This window comes from Aulonocara sp. 'chitande type north' Nkhata Bay, linkage group LG15 (assembly GCF_057382095.1).
Source record: "Aulonocara sp. 'chitande type north' Nkhata Bay isolate Kocher_YH1m ecotype deep benthic linkage group LG15, A_spYH_male_GT1.1, whole genome shotgun sequence".
Classification (NCBI taxonomy): Eukaryota; Metazoa; Chordata; class Actinopteri; order Cichliformes; family Cichlidae; genus Aulonocara; species Aulonocara sp. 'chitande type north' Nkhata Bay.
Window position 1 is genome coordinate 34,240,914 of NC_141358.1, and position 25,654 is coordinate 34,266,567.

General features: G+C 40.1%; 2 protein-coding genes across 2 annotated transcripts; one reads left to right on the top strand and one right to left on the bottom strand.

The window, feature by feature from the left end:
• Positions 1-947: 947 nt before the first annotated feature.
• Positions 948-10,478, bottom strand: psmc6 (proteasome 26S subunit, ATPase 6). The gene is made up of 14 exons (XM_086263044.1): positions 10,320-10,478; positions 9,834-9,913; positions 9,363-9,402; positions 9,090-9,142; positions 8,593-8,660; positions 6,156-6,270; positions 5,890-5,977; positions 4,748-4,809; positions 4,539-4,662; positions 4,147-4,208; positions 2,882-3,002; positions 2,718-2,798; positions 2,362-2,433; positions 948-2,282 (listed from the first exon to the last, which is right to left on the bottom strand). The coding sequence occupies exons 1-14, from the start codon at positions 10,402-10,404 to the stop codon at positions 2,164-2,166; spliced, it is 1,170 nt and encodes a 389-aa protein (XP_086119170.1). The 5' UTR covers positions 10,405-10,478; the 3' UTR covers positions 948-2,163.
• A 3,566-nt stretch (positions 10,479-14,044) lies between these two features.
• Positions 14,045-24,554, top strand: nus1 (NUS1 dehydrodolichyl diphosphate synthase subunit). Its single transcript, XM_086263046.1, has 5 exons — positions 14,045-14,601; positions 20,544-20,675; positions 22,063-22,215; positions 23,605-23,704; positions 23,865-24,554. The coding sequence occupies exons 1-5, from the start codon at positions 14,190-14,192 to the stop codon at positions 23,953-23,955; spliced, it is 888 nt and encodes a 295-aa protein (XP_086119172.1). The 5' UTR covers positions 14,045-14,189; the 3' UTR covers positions 23,956-24,554.
• The last annotated feature ends 1,100 nt before the right edge of the window (positions 24,555-25,654 follow it).

Here is a 25,654-nt window from a genome sequence, read left to right on the forward strand (position 1 = left end):
ATACATTTTCACTTCTATGATAATACTTTATCTTTCCGTGATAATTAAACTGCAGGTGTTTCTGTAAGACTTAAAGACCTTGATGACCTCTAATTTCTTGTTTGCTTACTCTGGATGGCATTATCATATCAAACGTAGACTGAGCCCATGTTTGACGTTTGTTTTTATATTTTCATTCAGTCTTTTATTTACAGCATGTTTTAAGTGACAATATAATGGGGGAATATGTTTTATATGAGCAGTGTGCAGCCTGCTGTACTAAAATCAGTGCGTCGCATGGTCACAGGAACATGCGTGTATTAATTTGGTGATTTATTAAATGTATGAATGTTGTACTTGATTCTAATCTGCTGCTGAGTCTCTTACGCTGAAGAAAATAATGCAGATAACAAAGAACACACATCACAAACACTCGTTCAACCAATCGCATTCATTTCACTTTGACCTGCAACAAACTGAAGCATTCATCTCTTTTACAAGTGTTGCGTTTGACTGCCATATTTTTATGTTCTTTACGATGCAGGTTTTCCCATCTCTGGAATAGTTGGCAGTAATAAGGATGAGTTTATGTTGATGAACACAGATATGACCATTAGATTACTTTGATGCTTTCATGTGCCCATGCTGGGAAACCTTGGGTTAACTTAGAGCTCCTAACCTCTTATCCTGGTCCCAGTGTTGGGGTCAGCGATTCCAGATAATGGAAAGATATCCTGGAGATGCTGTCCTCGCTCCATGGTGTACAGGGCTCTGAGGCAGCAGCTGGACTGCCTGTTTAGCCTCATGATTATTATTCACAATAAAATATTAGTCTGTGTTTCACTAACAAGCCTGGTACAGTTAAACCAAACAGTTACTACATGACGGACACCAATGTTATCCATTTTAATAAAGCTTATGTGTGTATACACAGGTCATGCTGATTATTGAACAAAAACTCAAAGATCAGATATTAATCAGATTTATTTGCTCTCTCTCCTCCTTTAACATGTTTTTAATGTTAGTTATAATTCAGAATTGGTGACTGAAATGAGCATGACACATACGAACATCACGAGAGAAAGACTCGATAGTTTAGTTAGTTTCTGTTTGTTGTTGGCGCTGAGAAACGCCCGCTGAAAGGCCAAAGCAATGGTGTTGACTCGACCAGCGTTAACCCCGCCCCCTGACTGTGATTGGTGAGGCTGACTGATAAAATTAATTCATGAATTGTCCCTCCTGGCCCTCCATAGACACCCTCTCTACTTTTAGAAATAAAGCATAGAGTTAGGACTGGATCCATTTACACTCCAATTGGTCTCAGCTGCTTCCCATGATGTACCAAGTGTTTCTTCTTCAATTACTGTGTGTTTATACAACACTCTGCATTAGTTACTCATTAGTTATTATTCTCTGGCGCGCCTCCTTTCCCTTCACCCTCAACTAGTGGTAGCAGATGGTCTGCTGGAGGTTTCTTCCTGTTAAAAGGGAGTTGTTCCTTCCTATTTTTGTGCTTGTTCATAGCGGGTCATCTGACTGTTGGGTTTTTTGTATTATTGTGAGGTCTTTATAATCAATATTAAAGAGCCAACTGTTGTTGTGCTTTGGCGCTATATAAATAACACTAAATTAAATCAAGTAGGACCTTCACCATGGATCCATAAAGTTTAGTCCATATTATTATGTCCCAGTTGCTGCCATCTTAAAATATGCATTTCAAAGGTTAATATCACCCTTCTAGATAAAAATCAGAGACTGGTTGAAAAAGTTTAAAAGCAGACTAAAACATAAACTGAACACCTCTGTGGTCATCTGTGGATGTGATTAGTTAACAGGAGCATGTTTTTGTCAAATTTCCATTTCAGTTGTGAATAATTAAGAAGAAAACTGAACGATGGAAATAAAACACAGCTTCGGCAACAGTTGTATTTGTGGACATAAAGCCGTTTTATACAAGTGTAGATTATAAGACAGAGCCTCTTTCATGTGGTGTAAACACTGAGGCAGGTTCGACTAATAAGTGGAAACAGCAGGTAACGTCACTATGAAAGTCACTTTTGGCAATCTTAAAGGTGGAGGGATTTTTTTTTCCTTTTTCCTTTTAATACCGCTTCCCAACAAACAAACTTTAACACAGCAAATCCATGACAGAGGAATAAAAAAATAAAGAAAAGGACAGACAAGTTATACAGGTTTGTAGTCCAGCTTAGACTCGAGCTTCTTTGAGTCCGCCACCTTCCTCACGGCCTTCATAAAGTCCTCCTGAGTTACGTACTCACGATCTGAGCGGATGGCAAATAACCCTGAAAACATACACAGAGCCATGTGAGAGAAGAGCTTCTCAGAGCTCATCATAGATCTGATAAGGAATGATCATCTGACCTGCTTCTGTGCACACGTTTCTCAGGTCAGCTCCATTGAAACCATCTGACAGCTTCACAATGGCTTCAAAATCTGAAAGTAATCATACAGTTAGATCCATGAAAACGGAGGTCACGTGTCGATTATTCTGCAACAAATACATTAACAAAAGCCTTCAAAGAACAGAGATATGTACAAGTCATGAGTAGGCAGCAAAGAGGAAAGCAACCTGTTGTTCATCTGAGGGATTTTTGTCAAGTTAACATGCTGAAACTTCCAGGCAGAGCACCTTAAATGAGCAAACTACCAAAGTAACACAGAGTCCGTTTGACATTTGGATAAGTGCAGCAGGACTGAGGTGAAGCTCGTCTACTCACCTATTTCTCCGTGCTTGGTGATAGGACTGGAGTGAATCTTAAGGATGTCAAGACGAGCCTGCTCATTGGGCAGTTCAATGTCTGAGGAAGAGACAAAGGAAAGTGGTTTTCCTGCGTGGGCTCACATAGCGCTGACAGAGAAGCTGAACAGGAGAAGTTCTTACGAATTTTGCGGTCCAGTCTGCCAGGCCGCAGCAGGGCAGGGTCGAGAGTGTCAGGTCTGTTGGTGGCCATGATCATCTTGACTCTGTGCAATGTGTCGAAGCCGTCCATCTGATTCAACAGCTGAAAACACACAGACGTCATGTATTCTGTGTGATTAAGCACTTGTCCACTGCAACGGCAACCATGTTACTGGTGACTACAAGAGTCAAGTTAAAAACAACAAATGTTTGGAAAGGTCTGCTTCAAATGAACAACCGACATACTGACGTGATGTCTTATTGCCTAAACAGACCCAGTACAGACGATTGAAAAAGCGTGTTGTGCTGTTAATGTCTTTGTGTTAACATCTGTTATAATAACAACAGATGGGTGGGGTGGGTTGGGTGGCTGCGTCAGGAAGGGCATCTAGGGTGAGTTGATGTGCTGCTTGTGAGCAGCCAAAAGCATTTTTAATCTCACAGACTCAGAGAATCGGGACGCTTTTATTGCTCATGTTAGGATCACAGACATTCTCTCTTACAACACTAACCACACAATTTTACTTTCAGGTAAACTTGTCTCCTGTATAGAAAAATGGGAATGTGTGGTATGTGGATAGCATAGTGAGTACCAGCCCAGAAATTTGGAGTACTTCTGATTCATGTCACACATGGCAGAACAAAAGTGGAGATGCTGTAGCTCAGGGGGGAAAGCAGGCGAGACACTAGCCCCAGTATATAGAATATAGAAAGTATTTAAACATAGAAAGTGCTTGTATGTATGGGCGAATGAGGCACGCTGTATAAGAACCAGTCCACTTTAAAAGCTTTGCATCAATTTGATGGAGATTTTGTGTGTGAGCTTTTTTCTCGTGCAGGGTAAAAACGTGCATCCTTACTCACTAAGGCTCAATTATACTTTCATTTGTACTTTGCTTTCAAATTCATTTGGTTTAGTATGTTTCTTACTGTAGATAGTCACTACGTGACTGCAGAGTTACTATAAACTGATAACTGGCAGTTATTATTGGCAGGGACTGATACAGCTAAGGACACCCTCCAAGTACAATACAATTCTGTAGAATGGAAAATGAAGTCCAATGAAATGTTTTTTAGTTTTTATAACGGCACCTAAGCTGGACACTTGGGGTATTGGGTGGATTGAGCACCTTCTGGCTGCAACATGAAAGCATGACGCAAAACAGGCGATCACACTGTTCCATATTTGCTGTTTATATTCAAACAACAAAGAGTGCTGCTGAGTGGTGTTTTGGTGCTTCTGTTACCTCCATCAAAGTCCTCTGAATCTCTCTGTCAGCTGAGGTTCCCTCTGAGAAACGTCGGCCACCTACAGGGAAAAACACAAGTATCTCAAGCACCCTTCTAACAATTTCACTGTAAATAAATGCTCAGTACACAACTCTTTTTTGAATGAACTTTGTGCTTGCTGTGTCAGTATTGAAGCTCACACCTGTGACATGTCTTTACAAAGTACTTCAATTTAATTCAAACTGGTGACAAGCAGGCAAATAAAAAGATAGCTCCTGTTTTCAGTACGTCTTAACTTTAAGTATGATCTGAATTTTGGAAATACGGCTTTACTACTTTAACAAAAGAATTTCCCAAATATGGGATAAAGCATTTCCTATCGTTCTCTGTAGAGCTGACGCTGACTTACCAATGGCATCAATCTCATCCATGAAGATGATGCATGGCTGGTGGTCCCTGGCATAGTTGAACATTTCTCTGATCAGCCTGGCACTCTCACCAATGTACTTGTCCACAATGGAGCTGGACACCACCTACAGCAGCCACACAGACACACAATAAGCTGAGTGACTGTGTCCGAGTGTGGCAGTACACTCTGATGGAGCTGCTGAGACTCACCTTCAGGAAATTGCAGTCCAGTTGACTGGCCACAGCTCTAGCAAGAAGAGTTTTTCCAGTGCCTGTTTCACAACAAATCATCACTGACCATTAGAAGTACTGGTTGTACGGATTTCAAAAATACTACATCGTGTTCTACTCGATTTATCACATTCACAGACTTGGGTGTCCATGCCACCCGCCTGTCTTCCTGACACCAACACCCCCACCAGGCTTTTACGGCTGATTGATTACATTATGCTCCCAACGAAGAATCAGTGGGGGAAAAAATTGTTGCACCCATAAAACAAACATATCATGGATGTATGATGAAGCCTATTGGCGTATTCACACCATGCGTTAAGTGAAAATTGGTGTGATTACATCAGTTCAAGAAGGTGTATTGAAACCAAGACAAGGCTGACATTTTCAGCTTAGGCAACAATTTGCTCCACACTGCATCGAGGTGTGATTAGAGCGTGTAGCCTTTAATGTGTACAGCACTTTGGCTTGCACTGACAACCCAAGGCTAACTAGAACTGTATGTTCAAAGTCACTTTTTGCATATGAAAAACAATGAAGAACTCTAATTGTGATTAAAATCAGGTGCAGTTGAAACACTAGTGACAAATGAGTAAAATTCAGCTTATTCAGCCTCACTTTAACACAAAGACAAGAAGAAACACAGAAGACTCTTTGGACTAAAATGAGTGAAATCACAGGATTTCTTAGCAAGCTGTGAAAACATTGTATTCTAACTTGATCCTAGCTGTTAGATGTACTCTTCCTCATGCCATTGGCCATTAGGAAGAAATATTCATAGGTTTATGAATGTTTTCAAGAGAATAAAGCATTGTATTATTCTATTTTTATCTTATTGTATATTTTTATTCGATTTTATTCTACTGTATATAGTATATTATTTTATTCTATTCTGTACAGCTGTGTACTGTATTTATTCTTATTGTATTCTAATTTTTGCATCATAACTTTTGCACTGTCCACTTCCTGCTGTGACAAAACAAATTTCCCACGTGTGGGACTAATAAAGGTTATCTTATCTTATCTTATTGTAGGGTCTACCTTACAACATAAAGCACCTTGAGGCAATTATTGCTGCGATTTGGCGCTGTAATGTGAAAACACCAGGAAATGACAGTTACCTGGGGGCCCATACAGCAGACAGCCTTTAGGAGGAATGATGCCAACTCTCTGGAAAAGCTCAGGGTTGGTCAGTGGGAGCTCAATCACCTGCAGGAAAACAGCAGCAGCCCCATTATTGTAGACTCGTTTAAATATATAATGTAAAACAATGACTAGTGAAGGTGAAATCATACAAACAAAATGTAATAAAACACTGGAGCCAGTCACACTGAGATAAATAATGCAGAGCACACGAGAGTTGAGGAGGACTTCATTTTTGTTGTACCTCTCTCAGCTCACGGATCTGTTCAGACAAGCCTCCGATCTCAGAATAGGAGACGCTGCCAGGGTCCTCATGGGACATGTTGTACACCAGAGGGTCCACCTCCCTGGGCAGGTACCTGTGAAAAAACAGGCCACACATACACTGGCATCATCACATAAGCCAAGTTCAGGAAGCTTCCTTTTTATTAAGTTTGCAGACGACACCACCCCGATGGGCTTCAGCACAAATAGGGATGGGTATCGTTTAGGTTTTATCCGATACCGGTGCCAACCCGGTACTTTTGAAACGGTGCCGGTGCTTAAAGAATGGAGAACACAAACTTTGTCCTAAACCTCTCATGTTTAACTGTTTTCCACTTTTTCTTTGGTCATTTTAGCCTTTTTGGCCAGGGTGAAGGGAGTATCTGCCATCAAACAAGAAGACAGCCGCATGTAGCTATGATGATGTTTGCTAGTTCACCTTACGTGCATTAATGTAATAACATGGTTAACCTACTTAATGTAAATTACACACGAACAACATTAAGCTACTCGCCCAGAGAAGAACGGCTGCCGCTGCATCATCATCCGTCATCATTTCTGCTACACTGGCAGGGCTAGGGGCCAGGACTCTACTCTTTTGGTTCTTGGGGGATGTTGCTAACTCCGGGTCCGATAACAGGCACCACACCCGCAGTAGATGTGCTCGGTGTGAGGTCTCGCAGCAAGCTATCAAATACGGTGCATTTCTCGGCTTTTAAAAAAACCCTATGCGTCGCCAGGTGTTTCATCAGATTCGAGGTGTTACCTCCTTTGCACAGCATCACCTTAAAGCACTTGTTGAAGGCTGCTGAGTTTGCATATTTTGCTGTGAAGTACAGCAAGACTTTTGACCACTTTGCCTTGGACATTTTTAATCTGTAGCTCTGCTCTAAAAGAATGTACGTACCTCGGCCCGCCTACTGTCCTTGGAAAGGTAAAATGATTGGCTAGAATCCCAAAAAATTCTTTCCATCTCAGGAAAAAAAAAAAAAAGCACCGAAATAATGGCACCGGATACCAGTACCCATCCCTAATCACAAAGGGGAATGAGGCTGCTGACAGAGTGGTGTGAAGCCAACAACCTGCTTCTAAACACCTCAAAAACCAGGAAGGTCCTCGTCGCCTTCCGTAAGACTGCAGGGGATTATACCCTCTATGGAGACTGGGTAGAGACGATTTCTGGGAGTTGCAATCATAAATTATAATAAATTATCTCTCATGGTTGGAGAATACACGGGCAATGGCAGTGAAGGCGATGCAGGGTCTGCACTTTGTGCCAATCCTCAGTAAAAAGAAACTGAATCAGAAGCTGCTTGTGTCCTTACTTACTGCATCTCAGTGTGGTACAGTGGAAGCAGCAGAGCGTGATAAACACAGCACAGAGGATCGTCAGATGCTCTCTGGCCCTTCCTGGAGGAGATCGCCAATTCCAGATGCAGAAGAGCCAAAAACATCCTGACTCCTCCCACCCAGCTCATCATCTGTTCAGCTTAATGTCTTCAGTCAAGCCCTACAGGCCAATGAAAGCCCCCACAACTAGTATGAAAATTATTTAATTTATATTGATATTTAAAGGAAGCTGCAACTGTGATTTCATTATGTCATATAATGACAATAAAGCAAACCCATATGGAGTTTCCCCACTGCAGCAGACTTATTAATTCAGAGATGTAAAAGTAAACAAACCTGTGTGCTGTGATAAATCTATTGTTTATTAATCAGTGCTGAGGGCCGTACTGCAAAGCAGGAGAGCACTTTGTTGAACTTTCAGTCAGAGCTTTCCTGTGTCATCAAAGCAGCTCTCTCTTGTTTCCTGGCTGAATTACTATTGTAGCTTATTGTGAATAACAACCTGATAAAAGATGCTGTGTTCCTAATTTGGGTTTTCAGGAAGCTCCACATTTCCTGGGATCTGCTCGGGCCACTCGCCAGGTTTGGGGGTCACTAGCTTGAGTGCTCCGATTACCACGTGCTCTAGGACCACTGTTGCCTTCACCCTCCACATCTTCTTGAGCACCTCTCTCAGCCCTTATTACTTCTTGAGCTTGTTCTGTTCCTTCTTCCTGATGTTGTTATCACTACGGCCTCCTTCCTCTGCTTGTCCACTACTATGGTAATAGTAATACTGTTGGTTAGCCACCACCATCCTCTAGGTTGTATTCCGTTTTGACCTCTGGACTTCAGGTCACACTTGGCACAGATGTTTCTGTATACTATTCCAGCCACTTAGCTATGGTGTTCCATGTATGCCCTGCCTGCTAGCATCTTGCACCCTGCTGTTATGTGCTGATCTCACTGCTTCTTTACACAGCCTGCACCTGGGGTCTTACCTGGTGTGCCTCTATAAACCTTTTTCTTAGTGCTGTGAGACATGATTCTGGTGAACCAATTCAAAATAATAATCATATCCACCTTACCTCATAATAGTAAGCGTAGTCATGTCCAGAGCCACTCTGGTCCCCGGCTTCAGCTGGGATTTGTCCAACTGGAAGTTTCCATTTTATACAGTCAGGTCAGCATTTGTTGAGAAAGTTTGATTAGTGAAAATTAAACAAATCATTTTTAATATGTCACAATGTAAACATTGTGAAGTGTGTTTCTTCTTTAGCTGTATTGACTCAATATACAAGAATAAAGTTAGACTGCCACTGCTGATTCTAAAAATTACATAACTCAGTGCTGAATAATGGAGTACTTCCAGCTGATTTACAACATTGTACACAAAGAAACAGATCTGGTCATTGGTACAGAGTCTTTTGTAAACCTATTTTTATTTCCTCATCATTGATAAATGATGAAAATCAAATGACTTAGCACTCAAAGCTCTCAGATGTGACTACAGAGGGCTTCCAAACCCTAAAGAAAATTCTGCATTACAAGACAGCACAAACACTAGAATGTGATCAACCCTTACCTGCCTGCGACATCCAACCACATATCGGGGTCCATTGGTAGCCTTTACAATGACTGTAATTTAGAAACACAGATGACTTCAGTCAAAAAACAAACAAACCACACACCTGAGTTTAACACTGTAACACATGTCACAGATTCACATTTGTTATTTCCATTGATTACCAGGCTTCAACATAGGTGTTGCATAATGAGCCTGACAGTAGAAGACTAAAGAGAAGTATAAAATCAATCAGCCTTTTCTACCTCTGCTATAATATATGGGAAGACTTACATTTCTCCTCAGTGAGTTGTTTGAGCACTTCTCCAACAATCTGCAGGGAAGACAAATAGTTAGCTAATAAAAAAAAATACATCAGGTCCCTTCTGTTTGTGTTGAAATTAGCTTCATGTACTATAGCCTCACTATTAGTTATTTAACTGGGACACAAAGGGGAAAAGGAGAAAAGAAAAATCACTCTTTTCATATTGTCTGCTGTTAGTTTCTCACCTGTAGCACAAAGCAGCTTAGTCAGCTGAAAGTGTTTAGCACTCTAGCGCATTGGTGGAAACTGCTTGTTTCTGTCTGTTGACAGCCAGAAATATCGCACATCTAATTACTGTCACTGGCTTCAGATTTCTGTCATCAGATAACAAGTGAACAGTCTTCTCTTTGCATTGCTTGAGTGTGACTGCACTGATGTACAACGTTAACCTTCAGTCTTTAGTTGAAGCCAAATGATTAATTTCCACACGGTATATTTACCTGACCGACGCTTTGGAGAGCCTTGAGATCATTCTCTGATTTCTCGTACTGTTTGGTCTGTTCTCGCAGCTGCTCTCTCACTGGAAAACAACGGACAGTCAACATGTTTCATACACACACTAAGAGCTAATTGGAACAGTTTGTTATAGCTAATGCTCGCATCAACGTGAAAAGTCAGACGTTAGCTCTACTTATAGCTCTTGATAACGTTAACAAATAATGACCTCACATTCTTAGATTAACCAGCCTTAAAATATGAATTATCCAATGAACGGACGAACTGTATCACTGTCGTCTTTATGCTCCTAAGCTGGTAGCGAGACCCGGTAGCCTCCATACATTTCCACCAAGAAGCTAACTGCATGACAAAGCACTAGCTAGCTGGTATGCTAGTCAATGCTGCCTGTCCATCTACAAGTAACCAGTCAACTAAACAACACGAATTTCTAGCACGAACGCAAATATCAGTGTTAAATGTTCCTTTACATTCTTTTAGTCGCCCATCAACTTCTTTGTGTTCCAGCAATTTCTTCCTGTAGTCCTGCAGCGCTTTTTCTCTAGTGTCCGCCATGACGCCCCGCTGAATGATGGGAAAATGCGGTGTCACTCCACTCTTGGTTCGTTCACTTACCTCAGTCGGATAGCGAAATTTCGCGCCCCGTGATGTTGCTGTTCGCTGGGATTGATATTCACACACACACTGCTGCCTGTCATTTTGACATGCAACACGTATAATGCAATAACTGATATAACACTAATAGAAATAAATAAATAAACAAGAGGACCCTATAGAAAATTTACAGAGCTCATCTTAGATGATGACAAAAGATGACGAACGTCCCAACCAAAACCTGAGCCGTTTGTACTAAATGATCGTGTAAATAAAGCTTACATTAAAATAGTCCTTCATAAATTATTTAGCCGCATAGCTAAAAAATTAAAGATTAAGTGCACTTGTGTATGCACACCAAAGATCCACACCTGGCTTTTGGAAGAAGTATGGGGCGAACTCAGGGATAAAAAAAACTCACTATAACGCCACAAAACCTAAAAAATGTGGAAAAGTACATTCTTAGAGACTTGCGCAATTTCTTTGGGAGTGTCGAATATGTTCAGGTTGCTCTGGAGTTACAGAAATCCACAGCTGTAAAAACCATTGCACATAGCTTGACTGAACGTCAGACGCAAAAAAGAAGCCAAATGGCATAGTCAAGTTTTTCACTGTTGGCCAAAGCCATCACCGCACAACTTGAAGTGGTGTTTTTTAACATCAACTTAGTATTCATCTTGAAGGAAAAACAGTCATCTTTTTCCTTGCAGATGAATACCTAAATACATCAAACATCAAAAATGTCGTCGCAAGAGAGAAATTTGATTATAACTGGATTATAATCCCCCAACCGGTCTCGGCAGATGGCCGCCCGCGTGAGCCTGGTTCTGCCGCAGGTTTCCTCCCATTAAAAGGGTTTTTTTTTTTCCCTGCCCACTGTTGCCAAGTGCTTGCTCATAGGGGATCATCAGATTGTTGGGGTTTTCTCTCTTGCATTGTAGGGTCTTTATAATATAAAGCTCTTTCAATCAGCTTTTCTTATTGGGCCCTGTTTAAATCAAATTGCTCAGCAATTTGAGAATATTTTCCAATTCAATAAAACAAATTCTAAATGTTAACTTGTATTTCTGTCTCTTTTTATTTTCTGATTGTCATTGGATTGTCTTTTAAATGAACATGTACTGTGATTTTAAAATGACAATGCATTGGTCCTTGTATATAATAAAAATATTGTTTCTTATAAATAAATACTGTTAAATGAATAACTGCTCACTATCAGTTTTCAGGAAATGAATAATGTTGATCATTTTTCTATTAATGGAAAAATGGAAAAGTTCTGCTGACATACGAGCTGTTTATTTAAAAAAGGACAAAGCCTTATATATCATACATACTATATAAACAACATATATAAACAGATTTTCCAATATAATATTTACCTTTGAGTTGTTGGTGCTTTGTAAATGGAAATCTCCAGAGATGAGAAGATGGAGCAGGTTTGTAGTCCTGGTTCAGTCTGTTCCTGCATTGTGGTCAGACATACAGCAGTGTTAAAGCTGCTGCCTGAGTACTGAAAAACAAATAATAATGCTACAAATTATTTCTCCTAAAGGATGTAAACTGTCCAGAGTGCTGCACATGTAACTTTGTGACCATTAACATGAATTCAGATTCGTTTTTTAACCTGAATATTTGAATCAAACTCTGTAAAAATAAAAATAAAAATACAGAGTCGGTGCTAAAAAAAAGAATTAATTTGTGGGAAAATTAAACGTAAATTTTAACTTAATCTGCCTGCTCTATCTGCCGTTCCCAAACACAAGTTTCACCGTGACTGCAGCTGCCAGTCAAAGAATCAAACATGGGAAAGGAGACCCCTTGAATATAAATGATGAGAACTATTGATAGTTAACGAAAGAATCTTTGGAGAAATTTTTATTTTAGTCTTACCCCAGTCCCATCCGCTAACATGGAGGAGGTGGGATTTATGACCTATACTGCAGCCAGACACCAGGGGGCGATAGAGACGTTTTGGCTTCATTTTTGGGGAGCTGTTGTGTCGTCCATGTTATGAGTTGTATGAAAGGTTAAGTTAGGCGTGCAATCTGATATCAGGTTGTACTTAAGCTCTCAAGGTTACTTTGTTTATAAGTTGTTGATCAAGTAATTTCTTTGTGCGTGACAGAACAGATTCATTTTTAAATAACTCATGACCAAAACTAGCAAAATTTGGCATACACAATGAAGTCGTTTACTAGATGATGTATTCGGTGAAAAAACTGAATATGTGAGGGTAGCCAGTAGTAGCCTCAGTGTGGGTACAAAGTTCTCTCCGTAAGTACAGTGAAATGACATTAAACAATCATATAGAAATATCACTGTTTCTTCGTGTGTATAGAAAATGTACAGTGATTGTAAAGTAAAACCCAGGGTCAACCCTGAAGTTACCCACATAAGCTTAAAGCCTTTCTTCACAGTATAGAGGCCTATGAAACAGGATTTTTGACTTATCCAGATAACTTCAAAGCTGACCCTGAAGTTATCCAATTTTTGAAAAATAGACGTTGTTTATTATCTAAACTTGCATGAGTTGAAAACTGAGTCCAGTCCACACAATTTAAATTCCATGACTTACATTAATGAACAACAGACCACACTGTAGTGATGGGATTTCCGTCTCTTTTTAGAGAACCGGCTCTTTCGGCTCGACTCAATAAAAAGAGCCGGCTCTTTTGGCTCCGAACCGGCGCTTCAGGTTGTTTTGTTGCTTTAATTAATTTATTATTAACAATAATATAAAATTATGCACAAAAGGAATTACTAATGTAAAAAAAAGAAGTTGTTTTATTTATATATATGTTTATATATAAATATAAACCGCATATATTTATATATAAACATATATAAATATATGCGGTGGCCCCTAGAGACAAAGCACGTACAAACTCCAAAACACATTTCTAGCATTAACTGAACTTCCAAAACAGAGCTACCTAGATCACTTAAATGACACAATTGAAAGCATGTGTGTATTGTTTGTGCATTTATACACAAGCACTCATATATATTCAAATAATTTAAAAAAAAAATGTTCATTTACCTGTTACTACCACACACCAAATCCGGTCTTTGGTACTTGCTGGCTGGTGTAGCCACTAGGTAACAAAGCTCAACACTGCGTCCTAGCATCCTGGCACACTTCTGTTGTATTTTGTACGTGTTTTGAGTTTTTGTGTGCTTCTGAGTTTGTACATGTTTTGGAGTTTTTACATGTTTTGGAGTTTTTACGTGTTTTGCAGTTTTTACGTGCTTTGTCTCTAGGGGCCACCGTAAATATACTTTTATTTATTCACTCCACATAAAATGTAATAAATAAATCATATAATACAAAAACCAACTATTCACATTTCAACTTTTAACTATTTAAATTTTCAGCTTTTTCCTTTTACAAATTTAAAGTGAAACAACACAAAACACTGGAAACCACAATACAATTAAATATAAATTACGTCGTTCACGTCAAAGATCCGGCTCTAAGAGCCATTTCGTTCGCGAACGACACATCTCTACTCTGTTCGGTTCTCTGTAGTCAAACGCATACGCAGCAGCGTCTCGCTTACCTTGTCCAATCCGAGAGCTACGTGTATCACACGCGGGGTTCGGAGTTCAGAGGTTGCCAACCAGAAAACAAGATGGCTGCAGTCATGATGAGCCATAAGCACTGCTGAGCTCATTTACGCGGATAATATATCAGAATAAAGTGGTCGTGTTCTTGTACTTTATCCTGGGTTTTCCCCCTACACGAAATGCGGACACGAATGGCGCTTATGTACAGTTTGTTATGGCGGCTATTACTGATTCTCGTTCACGTCAACAGAGCGCTCTTCTCTTGGCTCCACGTCCGCATCCAGAGCTGGAAGGGCCGGCTGTGGGAGCGAGCAGCGACCGTCCTGCTGTTGCCGATATCTCTAGTTGGATTTCCAGACTTTCAGAATAATCTGAATCATGGCCCAGATGCTAATGTTAAACCGATAACTGAAAAGAGCACCGGCGGTGGCCGGTCACGGTGTCTGTCTGACGGAAAGTCCCTGAAGAAGATACCGGTCCATATCGGCCTGTTGGTTGCGGAAGAAGAGCCCAGTTATCCGGACATAGCAAACGTGGTGGTGTGGTGTATGGCTGTCGGCATATCCTATGTTAGCGTGTATGATAATCACGGTAAGCATGTTACTCCTATCAGCTGAGTTTGCTGCTTGCGCTTTTATACAGTGAAGTTCATAAAATAATAAATCACAGCTTCATCAAAAATAGATTTAAATTTGTTGTTTTAAAAAAAAAAACTATACACGTAGTTTAGTGTAGTTTGGATATTATTTGGACAAGTTCATCCGATGTGAATGCAATGATTTGCAGATGTCACTGAACCCATATTTTATATCTTTATATCTCTCTCTTACACACACACACACACACACACACACACACACACACACACACACACACACAGATTCTTAAGTGGAAAAAAGAAAATCATAATTCCAGTCTTAAAGAGTATTAATGCGTGTGAGCTTTAAATATTCAGTATTCTTCTGACTCTTAAGCATTTTTATTTTATTTTATTAGATGTACATTGTTTCTAATATGCATTTTAAAGATATTGTTTCCAACTTTGAGGCTTTTAAGATTACATTGTATTACATTCATTCTCTGTATAAATTTCCCCATTGTATTACATTCATTCTCTGTATAAATTTCCCCTTTAATGCTTAGGCTGAAGATGTAGCGAATCTTTTCCTTTTCAGATTAGCAATACCCTGTTTAATTGTTTACATTAAATGCAAATTAAATCTGTCTTTTTTCACCACTTCCAAGTCCTAATTTTGTTTCAACGTACTTTCAGCTACAGACACTATTCAAACGTTAAAACAACTGCGCAATATTTAACTATTAAACTTGTATTCATCTTTTCATTTTTTTGGTTGATTCTGTTCATTTGGCCATCACATTTTCAGTAGGAGAAACGTTTCATCACTCATCCAAGTAACTTGACAGTGACCTCAGCTGACTGCAGATTTTCACTAACCTTATAAAACGTTATTGTGCAAATGCACTGTTTATAAGATTGGGGAAACATGGATGAGTGACGAAACGTTTCTCTGAGTGAAAACGCTACATCCAAATGAACAGAATCAACTTTTGGGATTCACTTACCTGGATGATTGAGCATCCATCAAGACTTCATTTTGTTGCTTTTTTTCCCCTGTTACAGTTATGTTTCTGCTTTTTAACTTTAAGCGGAGGTTATACTGCAGCTGAGCATTTTAGCCTCAAATTGTTGAAATTATTGTCCCCTTCTCCCTAAATGACAAATCTCGTAAAGCTAACTGATATTAATGTTTTGACTGAATTAGGGAGAGTGCCTTCTGACTGAAGTTATTTTACATTCCCAAACTACCTCAGTTGGCCCCTTTTGATATGGAGGAGCAGCGGCTCTATTCCATCCCTCTCTAATGACCAAGCTCCTCACCTTAGGGTCTCTCAGATTGTAGTTTTTGTCATTGCCAAATGATGTAAAGTCTCCACTATGGTGACGGTTTTTTATTTAGCAGTTTTCTACCTATCCCTCAGTTAAAGCACTTCATACAACATGCCACATTGTGTCTGTCTGATTACTGAATCACACAGACGTAAATACAGTACTTTTATCTAACTTTCGCACACATTAAATTTTCAATTCAATTTTATCACAATAGCAGTCGCCTCAAGGCACTTTATATTGTAAGGTAGACCCTTACAATAATACATATAGAGAAAAACCCAACAATCATATGACCCCCTATGAGCAAGCACTTTGGCGACAATGGGAAGGAAAAACTCCCTTTTAACAGGAAGAAACCTCCAGCAGAACCAGGCTCAGGGAGGGGCGGGGGTGAGAGAAGGAAGACAGGATAAAAGACATGCTGTGGAAGAGAGCCAGAGATTAAAAACAAGTATGATTCAATGCAGAGAGGTCTATTAACACATAGTGTGTGAAAAAGGTGACTGAAAAGGAAAACCCAATGCATCATGGGAGTCCCCTAGCAGCCTATGCCAGCATAACTAAGGGAGGATTCAGGGTCACCTGATCCAGCCCTAACTATATGCTTTATCTTAAATCTTGAAAGTAGAGATAGTGTCTGTCTCCCGAATCCAAACTGGAAGCTGGTTGCACAGAAGAGGGGCCTGAAAACTGAAGGCTCTCCCTCCCATTCTACTTTTAAATACTCTAGGAACAACATGTAAGCCGGGAGCGTGAGAGTGAAATGCTCTAATGGCAGGATTTTGAATTCAATTCTGGATTTAACAGGGAGCCAGTGAAGGGAAGCCAATACAGGAGAAATATGCTCTCTCTTTCTAGTCCCTGTCAGTACTCTTGCTGCAGCATTGGATTAGTTGAAGGCTTTTCATGGAGTTTTTAGGACTTCCTGATAATAATGAATTACAGTAGTCCAGGCTAGGAGTAATAAATGCATGAACTAGTTTTTCAGCATCACTATGAGACAGGATATTTCTAATTTTAGAGATGTTGTGCAAATGGAAGAAAGCAGTCCTACATATTTGTTTAATATGTGCGTTGAAGGACATGTCCTGGTGAAAAATGACTCCAAGGTGCCTCACAGTGTTTCTAGAGGCCAAGGTAATGCCATCCAGAGTAAGAATCTGATTAGATACCATATTTCTAGAATTTTCAGGGCCGAGAACAATAACCTCAGTTTTATCTGAATTAAGAAGCAGAAAGTTAGCGGCCATCCAGGTCTTTATGTCTTTAAGACATTCCTGCAGTTTAACTATTTGGTGTGTGTTATCTGGCTTCATAGATGGAGCTGTGTGTTATCAGCATACCAGTTAAAATGTACACTATGTCTTCTGATGATACTGCCTAAGGTAAGCATGTGTAATGTAAACAGAATTGGTCCTAGCACTGAACCCCGTGTAACTCCCTAATTAACCTCACCATGTGAAGAAGACTCAACATTTACATGAACAAATTGGAGTCTACTAGATAGATATGATACAAACCACTGCAGTGCAGTACCTGTAATACCTGCAGCATGTTCTAATTGCTCTAATAGAATATTATGGTCAACAGTATCGAACGCTGCACTGAGGTCTAGCAGTTTCTGTGCTGTGATGAGCTCTGAAACCTGACTGAAACTCTTCAAATAAGCCATTCCTCTGCAGATGATCAGTTAGCTGTTTGACAACTACTTCTTCAATGGTTTTTTATATGAAAGGAAGGTTGGAGATTGGCCTATAATTAGCTAAGACGGCTGGGTCTAGAGATGGCTTTTTAAGTAAAGGTTTAACTACAGCCAGCTTGAAGGCCTGTGGTACATAGCCGATTATTAGAGATAGGTTGATCATATTTAAATTTAAACACATGTAGATGAATGCATTAGGGCAGGGGTGGCCAACCAGTCAGAGACCAAGAGCCACTTTTTTTTTACTGTGTTACCGCAAAGAGCCACATCATACGCATGGGCACACATGAACATCACCCATCCTTTCCTCTCTCTCACTCACTCACTCACTCACTCACACACACACACACACACACACACACACACAAAATACACACATCTCTGCTCAGCCAGATTTATTGTAAATGTCACACACCAACATGATAATGACAGAAATGGACTCCTACAGTACTAAAACCACAGGCCAGTCATTTTCAACAATGAACATTGTGTGCACTGTCTCACACACACAAACTCTCAGTTCAACCAAGTCCACAAACAAAAATATAATAATCTACAATAGCATTTACTTTTATAATGCATGTTGTTTAGTGGGACTTCTGGCATTCCTTGCCTTGAACAATCCTCTTTAAATCTGGCTTGTATTCCGTTGTTGTCACTCGAAGCAATTCTTTCACATGTGTGTCAGTCAGAACAGATCGATGCTTTGATTTCACATGTTTTAGGGTAGAAAACACAGACTCGCAGACGTATGTTGACCCAAACATTGACAGTATCTTAAGCGCAGCCCGTTTGACATTGGGGTATTTTTCCATTGGCACACTTTTCCAGAACTCAATGGTCCCTTCCCTTAAAGCAGGTTTCAATTGGTCCTCTTCACAAAGATCGATCATCTCCAACTCAGCCGCAGCTTCATCTGTGACTAGCGGGACTTTCAAACAGCCGGTCTCTGCATTAAATGGGTCGGCGAGGAACGTAATCTGTGGCCTTTTCAATTGTAGATCATGGAACCGGGTCACGAAGCTTTCGTGCAAGTTTTCAATCAGCGTTGCATATCTGGCTCTTTGCTTACTCAGGGCAGCACTGGCGACTTGCCCGCTGGCTTTTAGCAGAGTGGGAAAATGCGTTAAATCTCCCTTTTGAATATGTGTCTTGAACAGCTTCAGTTTGTTGACAAACGCAAACACACTTTGCACTAGGTCAGGGAGCATTTTTAACTTACCCTGCAGGGTCAGGTTCAGTCTGTCCAAGTGACACAGCATGTCGACCAAAAAGGCCAGATCCATAATCCACTTGAGGTCCGAGAGCTCGGGATAGTCCTTGTCCTTCTTTTCCATAAACAGTTTCACGGCATCCAAAAGCTCAAAGAAGCGAGAGAGTACCTGGCCTTTTGACAGCCACCTCACAGTGCAGTGCAGCGGCAGGTCACCTGGAAGCCCTTGGTCCAGCTCAGCGATGAGATTCTTGAATTGCCTGTGGTTAAGCGCATGTGTGCGGATATAGTTGACGATTTCCATCACAGGCTTCATGACGTTATCTAAATTCAATGATTTAGACACGAGTTGCTCCATGTGGATGATGCAGTGGAAATTCCAAAAGTCAGGAATAGTTTGGTCAGCTTTGCACAGCCCCACAAGCCCGTTCACAGATCCCATCATGGCTGGTGCTCCATCCGTGGCTATTGCAGTTAATTTCGTTATGGGCAGATTTGCTTTTTCAAATGCAGCCATCATGGTTTCTTTCACATCTATGCCACGGGTTCTGTCTTTTAATGGCACAATATCCAGGAGTTCTTCTTTGATCACACAATCGTTTGAAACAGACCGTGCAAATATTGCCAACTGAGGCTTGTCTTGTATATCACAACTCTCATCCAATGCGACACTAAAATACTCACATGCTTGAAGGTCAGAGTGCAACTGTGATTCAATAGCCGTGTTAATGTCCGATATTCTGTGTTCAACAGTGTGGCGGGACAGTTGGACGTCTGATACCATGCGTTTTAATTTGTCGTTTTCAGGAGACAAGATTTCAACAACATCACTGAGGCATTTTTTAACGAACTCCCCTTCATTGTATGGCTTTTTAGCCCGTGCAATGTTCCAAGCCAGCTGATAGGATGCGAGCGTTATGGTCTCTGACCGCTTCGTAAATTTTTGGAAAAACTGTATCTGCTTTTCTGCCTGACTTTTCAAAGTGGCCAACTCGTGCTTGCGAAGTTCAGTCCCTTTTGGAAATTCCTGGTCGATGTTAGCATGGAGTGAGCTGAAGTGGCGCTGAAGATTTGAAGCTTTGAAATGCGCTAATGACGTCTGACATATAAGGCAGAATGGCTTACCATTGCGTTCAACAAAAAAATATAAACTCTCCCACTCTGTTAAAAACGTCCTGTGTTCATCTTCATATTTTCTTTTTGCTGTGCATTTTTTTCCTGCCATTTTAAGGGCGAACTTGCTCCTACTGGGAAACTTTGCGGTATTTTCATCTCACACACATGCGCATTTGATGAAAATACCGTATTGAACTCAAGCGAAGCGAACGCGCACATTTTAAAACAACAACATAAAAAAAATCAAAACACAAACTTTGATATGAACGTAAGAGCCGCATGAAACCAGGCAAAGAGCCGCATGCGGCTCGAGAGCCACGGGTTGGCCACCCCTGCATTAGGGGATTCAGTATTTTGCACATTGATACCTGGTTTCTCCAATCTATCTATTGACCTTCCAAGTGGTAGACCACGCACCCTACTGACTGAGCCACAGTTGCCCCTAATTTTGGATTTATTTGCTTTGTTTTAAAGAAAATAGATTCTATCAATCCAAAAGTCATGTTTCTTCACAATTACTGTTTCTGTCTTAGGTCTACTTGGTGATTTTGATCAACCTGAACTGAATGATGTGCTTTTCCTCAACCCAGGTGTTTTTCAGAAGAACAACTCTCGTCTACTCGAGGAAATAAAAAGGCAGCAACAGGATCTGCTGGGTGTTGATGGATCTATGCACAGTGTGGAGTTCCTGAGCAGTGGTAGTGACCAACACCAGCACAATGGTAAGAACCTGGCATGATATCTTTGATTTTAAGTTCATACAATTACAGACTCGGACGTACTTGGAAGCTTTTTACCAACAAGAACTTTTAAACTTGTAATACCAACATTTTGATTAGTAACTGTATTTTAATTGTATATTTCCAGATCAATGTTTTTCTTGTAATTAAATTCTGTGACTGTTACATATAAGTAGTTACATTCCAAAATTTCTGTGTCCACTTGTTGGAAGTGCCTACAACCTCATTTTTGTTTTCTGTATTGTTCTTCATTAGGTTAGATAGAATCCACTTATAAAACTTCAGACCCTTACACCCTTTACCTTGGAGAGCCCCAAAGCCCCCGGTTCTGGGGGCAAAGGGGTTAAACTGTAGTTTAACGTCAATTCTTTGATGCAAATATCAACATGTCTGATATCCATAGAAACCTCAGAATCTCAGCTAAATGCTAATATAAACCATTTCTACAACCACTGAACACAGCAAAAAAATAAATAAAAGAAAGACAATTAAATGAGTAGTTACGTAATTGTGCAAAAACACACACCTGAGCCACTTACTCTCAAGTTCAAACTTTTCATGTAATGTATGTACAGGCTGAACTTTTTGTCCTCACACAGTGTCAAGAAAAAAAAATTAAGTCAATGTTAAACCATGATGAGCTGGTCCTGAAGTTTCGAATTAAGACAATAAAATAATGGAAATTCTGGGTTCATCAGATTCTCTACAGATAGAAGTAGCAGGTAAAATTTCATGGGGCAGTTTCAGCTGTTCTTGGTAAAGTTGCTGTCACATCTGAGGAAGAGAAATAATTTCAGATACCCAGTTGACCAGTCATGTTTTGAGCTACGAGTCCACTGGTCTGGCTGGTCAGAGCTTTTTATTCAGACTTGGATTGGTAATAAATGCCACAAATTCATACAGTGAAGTTACATGGTTGGTGTGAATGGTTACATTTAAGAATAGGTGAGTCAGAAAGTGTCAGTTCATTTCATCGTAGTATTTATCCACATATTTTAGTTTTCTTTAAGTAGTTCCTTTGTGGAAAAAAATTATTAGTCAACGAAATGAACATAGATGGTAACATAAATAAATAATGTCACTAATTGGCTTGTTCCACTGAGGTAATGTCTGACTGAAGCCGAAGCATCATTATATTGACCCAGCAGTTTCTCAGTTTACCCAACAATATGTTTCCCAGGTGTAATCTAAAATCCCTCAACCCATACTTCACCAGTGTGCTCCAGTAGTCTACATCAGGTGTGCAAGTGAGGTTACAGTATTAAAAAAAAAAAATTTACAAAGTTGAAAATTTGGGTGTGTATTTGCAGAAGAATACCATTAGTAGTCATATTTAATTTAATGTGTTTTTATGTGTCCTTTGTTGCAGTTGTGTCCTGCAGGCCCACAGTGAGGGTGCTGTCTCCTGACGATGGGAAGCAGAGCATTGTCCATGTAGCACAGCAGCTCTGCCGCTCTGTGGAAAACAAGGAAAGGAGCTTCAAAGACATTAATGTTTCCATGCTAGACCTGCTTCTCAGAGGTAGCACTTTATGCCTGTGTGCATGTGTAAAGATACTTTGATGTTTTTCAGAACACACTTGAGAGATTGTTGCTCACCAACCTGGGAACACCTTGGTAGCCCTTAATAAAGCTAGAGGGGGTTACTGAAGCTGCGTGTGCTTATTAAGAAAGAGTCTTAGAAGGCTTCTTTTCCCTAATCATTAGAAGTGTGTCATGGAGTTCATTAACTCATTACTGTTGAAAGCAAAAGAATTTCAAGATCCAGTGGATGTGTGTACTGTGTGTTTTAAAAGTAATTAAGACGTGTATTAAGTATTTTATTCTGTCTTCATCCACTCACTCCCAGCTGGTTACGCAAATGGCCGCCCCTCCCTGAGCCTGGTTCTGCTGGAGGTTTCTTAATATTAAAAATGTTTTTTTTCTTTCCCACTGTTGCCAAAGCGCTTGCTCATTTTGGGGGGGGGGGGGGTTATATGATTGTTGGCGTTTTTGGTTTTCTTTATTTATTATTGCATTGCATTATTTTAGGGTCACCTTACAATATAAGTGCCGTGAGGCAACTGTTGTTGTGATTTGGTGCTGTATAAATAAAACTGAATAGGATTGAATCATTATTGGACAGCTTAAAGAAGGAGCGTAACCTGTAGAGGATCCAGGTTAGCTGCGCCATGTCATGGGATTGTACTTTTACATGCAAGAGATGGACATGACATTGAAGTGCTGTAAAATGTTTCTCCTGGGCATTTTTCCCCACTGTTGAACCTCTTGTGTAAAGAGGCCTAGGAAAAGTGTCGTATGGATATGTCCAAAAAAATACTTAGAGGAGAAAAGTGAATGTGTGCCATGTAATTTATGAGTGTTGGAAAGAACAAAGAAGCACAGATGTAGCAGTCAAAATGTCTTTTTGTTATTTGACACAAAATAATATCCAAAAACCATTAAACTATTTTAAGAAATAAATCATCTTGTAACAGAGGTATTACACAACATATTGCCCCAGTAGAATTCCAGTCCACTGGTTAGGCTTCTGTATTTAATTAGACTATCCAATGCAACAGTTCAGCCAATTGGAGACAAATAAATGCAAAACAAACAACCTCTAGAAAATCAATTTAACTTAAATAATGACTCAAGTTTTCTAAAATTCCGGGGATTGGACACATTTATGGCACCAAAAATGACCATAACTGTGGAGAAGTGTATTATCCAGTGAGAGTGGATGTATATTACCTAAATTTTCTTTAACCTGTGTGGCTGTGGATCTCGGGTGACAGCTACACAAGTACTGCTGAATGGGAGCCACTCTCAGATTTGAGTTCATTCTATAGTCAGAACATGCAGATTCTCAGTAAATAGGAGAAAAAAGATTGTCTTGATAACATGTTCGCTTTCTTTGTGCTTGTTTCAGAATCAAAGAATATTCCAGACCCTGAGTTGGTGGTGAAGTTTGGTCCTGTGAACAGCACACTGGGCTTCCTCCCCTGGCACATCAGGCTCACAGAGTTCATGTAAGCTTCTTTACATCTCAGAATTTGCACGTTTCGATGGACCACGTTTAATAATGACAATAAAGTATGAAAGTTTGTTTGAATTTTGAAATTGATGTCATTAACTGAATTCACTTTGAAGCGCACTATGTTCAATGTATAACCTACTCTGTGCCCTCAGCTCCCTGCCATCCCACAGAAATATCTCGTATGAGGACTTGTTGGGTGCCCTGCAGCGGTACGGGGCTTGTCAGCAGCGGCTCGGACAGTGATATTAAATACACAAGTGTGGGCTTTACACAGCCAGGACATCCCGGACAGATAATGACTACCGTCCCTCATTACTCGTCGGCTCAGCTATGCCCATCTGCTGGACCTCTAATACAACAAGACATTTCAAATATATGGAAACCAGGAAACATAGCCAGCCAATCTTTACCACCAGCTTGTCTTCTAATGAATTCACATTCCAGGACTCATGGAACATGCTCGGTAAAACAAGAAAAAATGGCACTGACGTAAGACTGTCTCCACAGACTCGGTGGTCCTAACACCCTTGTTTGTTTCATTCTTTCTCCAGCTGTCATTTACTGCTGATGGAAAAATTGCCTTCACATAGACTATATAAAGAAAAAACGAATCTTTTTGTGCAAGCTGCATCACAAGGAAATATAGCAGCAGTTTAGGGGCATGCAGCACAGGAGCTGAACAGCAGAGTGGCTAATGTGTAAATATGAGAAATTCCTGTAGCTCTGTTTGTCTCTGTGGCCTCCAGCTTGCAGTCATGTTCATGTGTAGTGTTGTTTCATGCACATACAGATGGTTGTTCAACATTGTTTTTGGTCTGAAATAAAGAAATGCACTGTGTGTATTTGAGTGTGTTTTTGTGTCTGTTAACACTCTTAGAGGAAAAGAAAGCTCCTTTTATGACAGAATGAACTCTTTCTATTATGATTTAACCTCGACTCACTGTGTGCTTGGACACGACTCAGTTCTTTATATTTTGCTTCAGTGCAGCAAGACTTGTTTGTCATTTTTAAGGTGGTCTTGAATAATAGTTTGTCTGAAGTTTTTCTTCGGACATTAGTCTGAAAATGGTTAGGTACAATGTTGTTTTTTTTATTGTTTTTTTTTAAAGTCACTTAGCATATAGATCGTTGAATCAAGCATAAATCCAGCTATGAAAAATGCCAACGGTGACATTCTGATGGGCATCAAATAGTATTTGTGCATCAAAAAAGTTTTTAACTGAAAACTTGGCATATTAGCATTCTTTGCATTTTAGTTTTATTATTTCACCAAAACACAACAGTCATCTCAAGGCACGTATTGCCATGTCCTTGAGATATAGAAACAGAAAAAATCCTGCAAGGTATTGGCACAAGACCCGTGAGATGGATCTGACCCTTCAGGTGATCCATATGTTTTCGAAGCCTCATGTAAAATGGTTGCTGCCAAGAAGCCATTCTTAAGGAAGCTGAGCAATGCCAAACTACACAATTTTCTTCCCAGACCAATCATTTCAAAAAATCGTGGAGGGGTGACTTGGCTAGGGTTGCCAACCGTCCCTTAAAAAACGGAATCGTCCCGTATTTAGAAACAAAAGTACACGTCCCGTATTGAGCTAATAAGGGACGCACTTTGTCCCGTAATACAGTGAGAATCAAAAGTAGTCTATAAATGTTTATGGAATTAACACTTTGTTTGAAAACATAATTCCCAGACCCTCTCCTGCTTTGTGACCAATGAGCTGACAGCACACTTATGACAATTCGAGTATAACAATTCAGATTACCGCTCATCTCATTGGTCGAGGAAAGGTCGCTTACAGAGAAAATACCGGAAGACAACAGATGACCACAACAACAAGCATGGCCAACAGGGAAACAAACGCCGACACTGCGGTGCAAGTCTCGGACGACAGTACACCTAAAGCTGGGCAGACACTGTGTGATTTTTTCAGTCACGTTA

Bases quoted from the DNA above. Each gene is read 5' to 3' on its own strand.
- psmc6 (XM_086263044.1), bottom strand. From the start codon at position 10,404: ATGGCGGACACTAGAGAAAAAGCGCTGCAGGACTACAGGAAGAAATTG. The intron at 9,914-10,319 runs GTAAAGGAACAT...GTTGTTTTCCAG, and splicing joins TGATGGGCGACTAAAAGAAT to TGAGAGAGCAGCTGCGAGAA. The intron at 5,978-6,155 runs GTACAACAAAAA...GTTTTCCTGCAG, and splicing joins AGATCCGTGAGCTGAGAGAG to GTGATTGAGCTCCCACTGAC.
- nus1 (XM_086263046.1), top strand. From the start codon at position 14,190: ATGCGGACACGAATGGCGCTTATGTACAGTTTGTTATGGCGGCTATTA. The intron at 14,602-20,543 runs GTAAGCATGTTA...TCCTCAACCCAG, and splicing joins TAGCGTGTATGATAATCACG to GTGTTTTTCAGAAGAACAAC. The intron at 23,705-23,864 runs GTAAGCTTCTTT...CTGTGCCCTCAG, and splicing joins ATCAGGCTCACAGAGTTCAT to CTCCCTGCCATCCCACAGAA.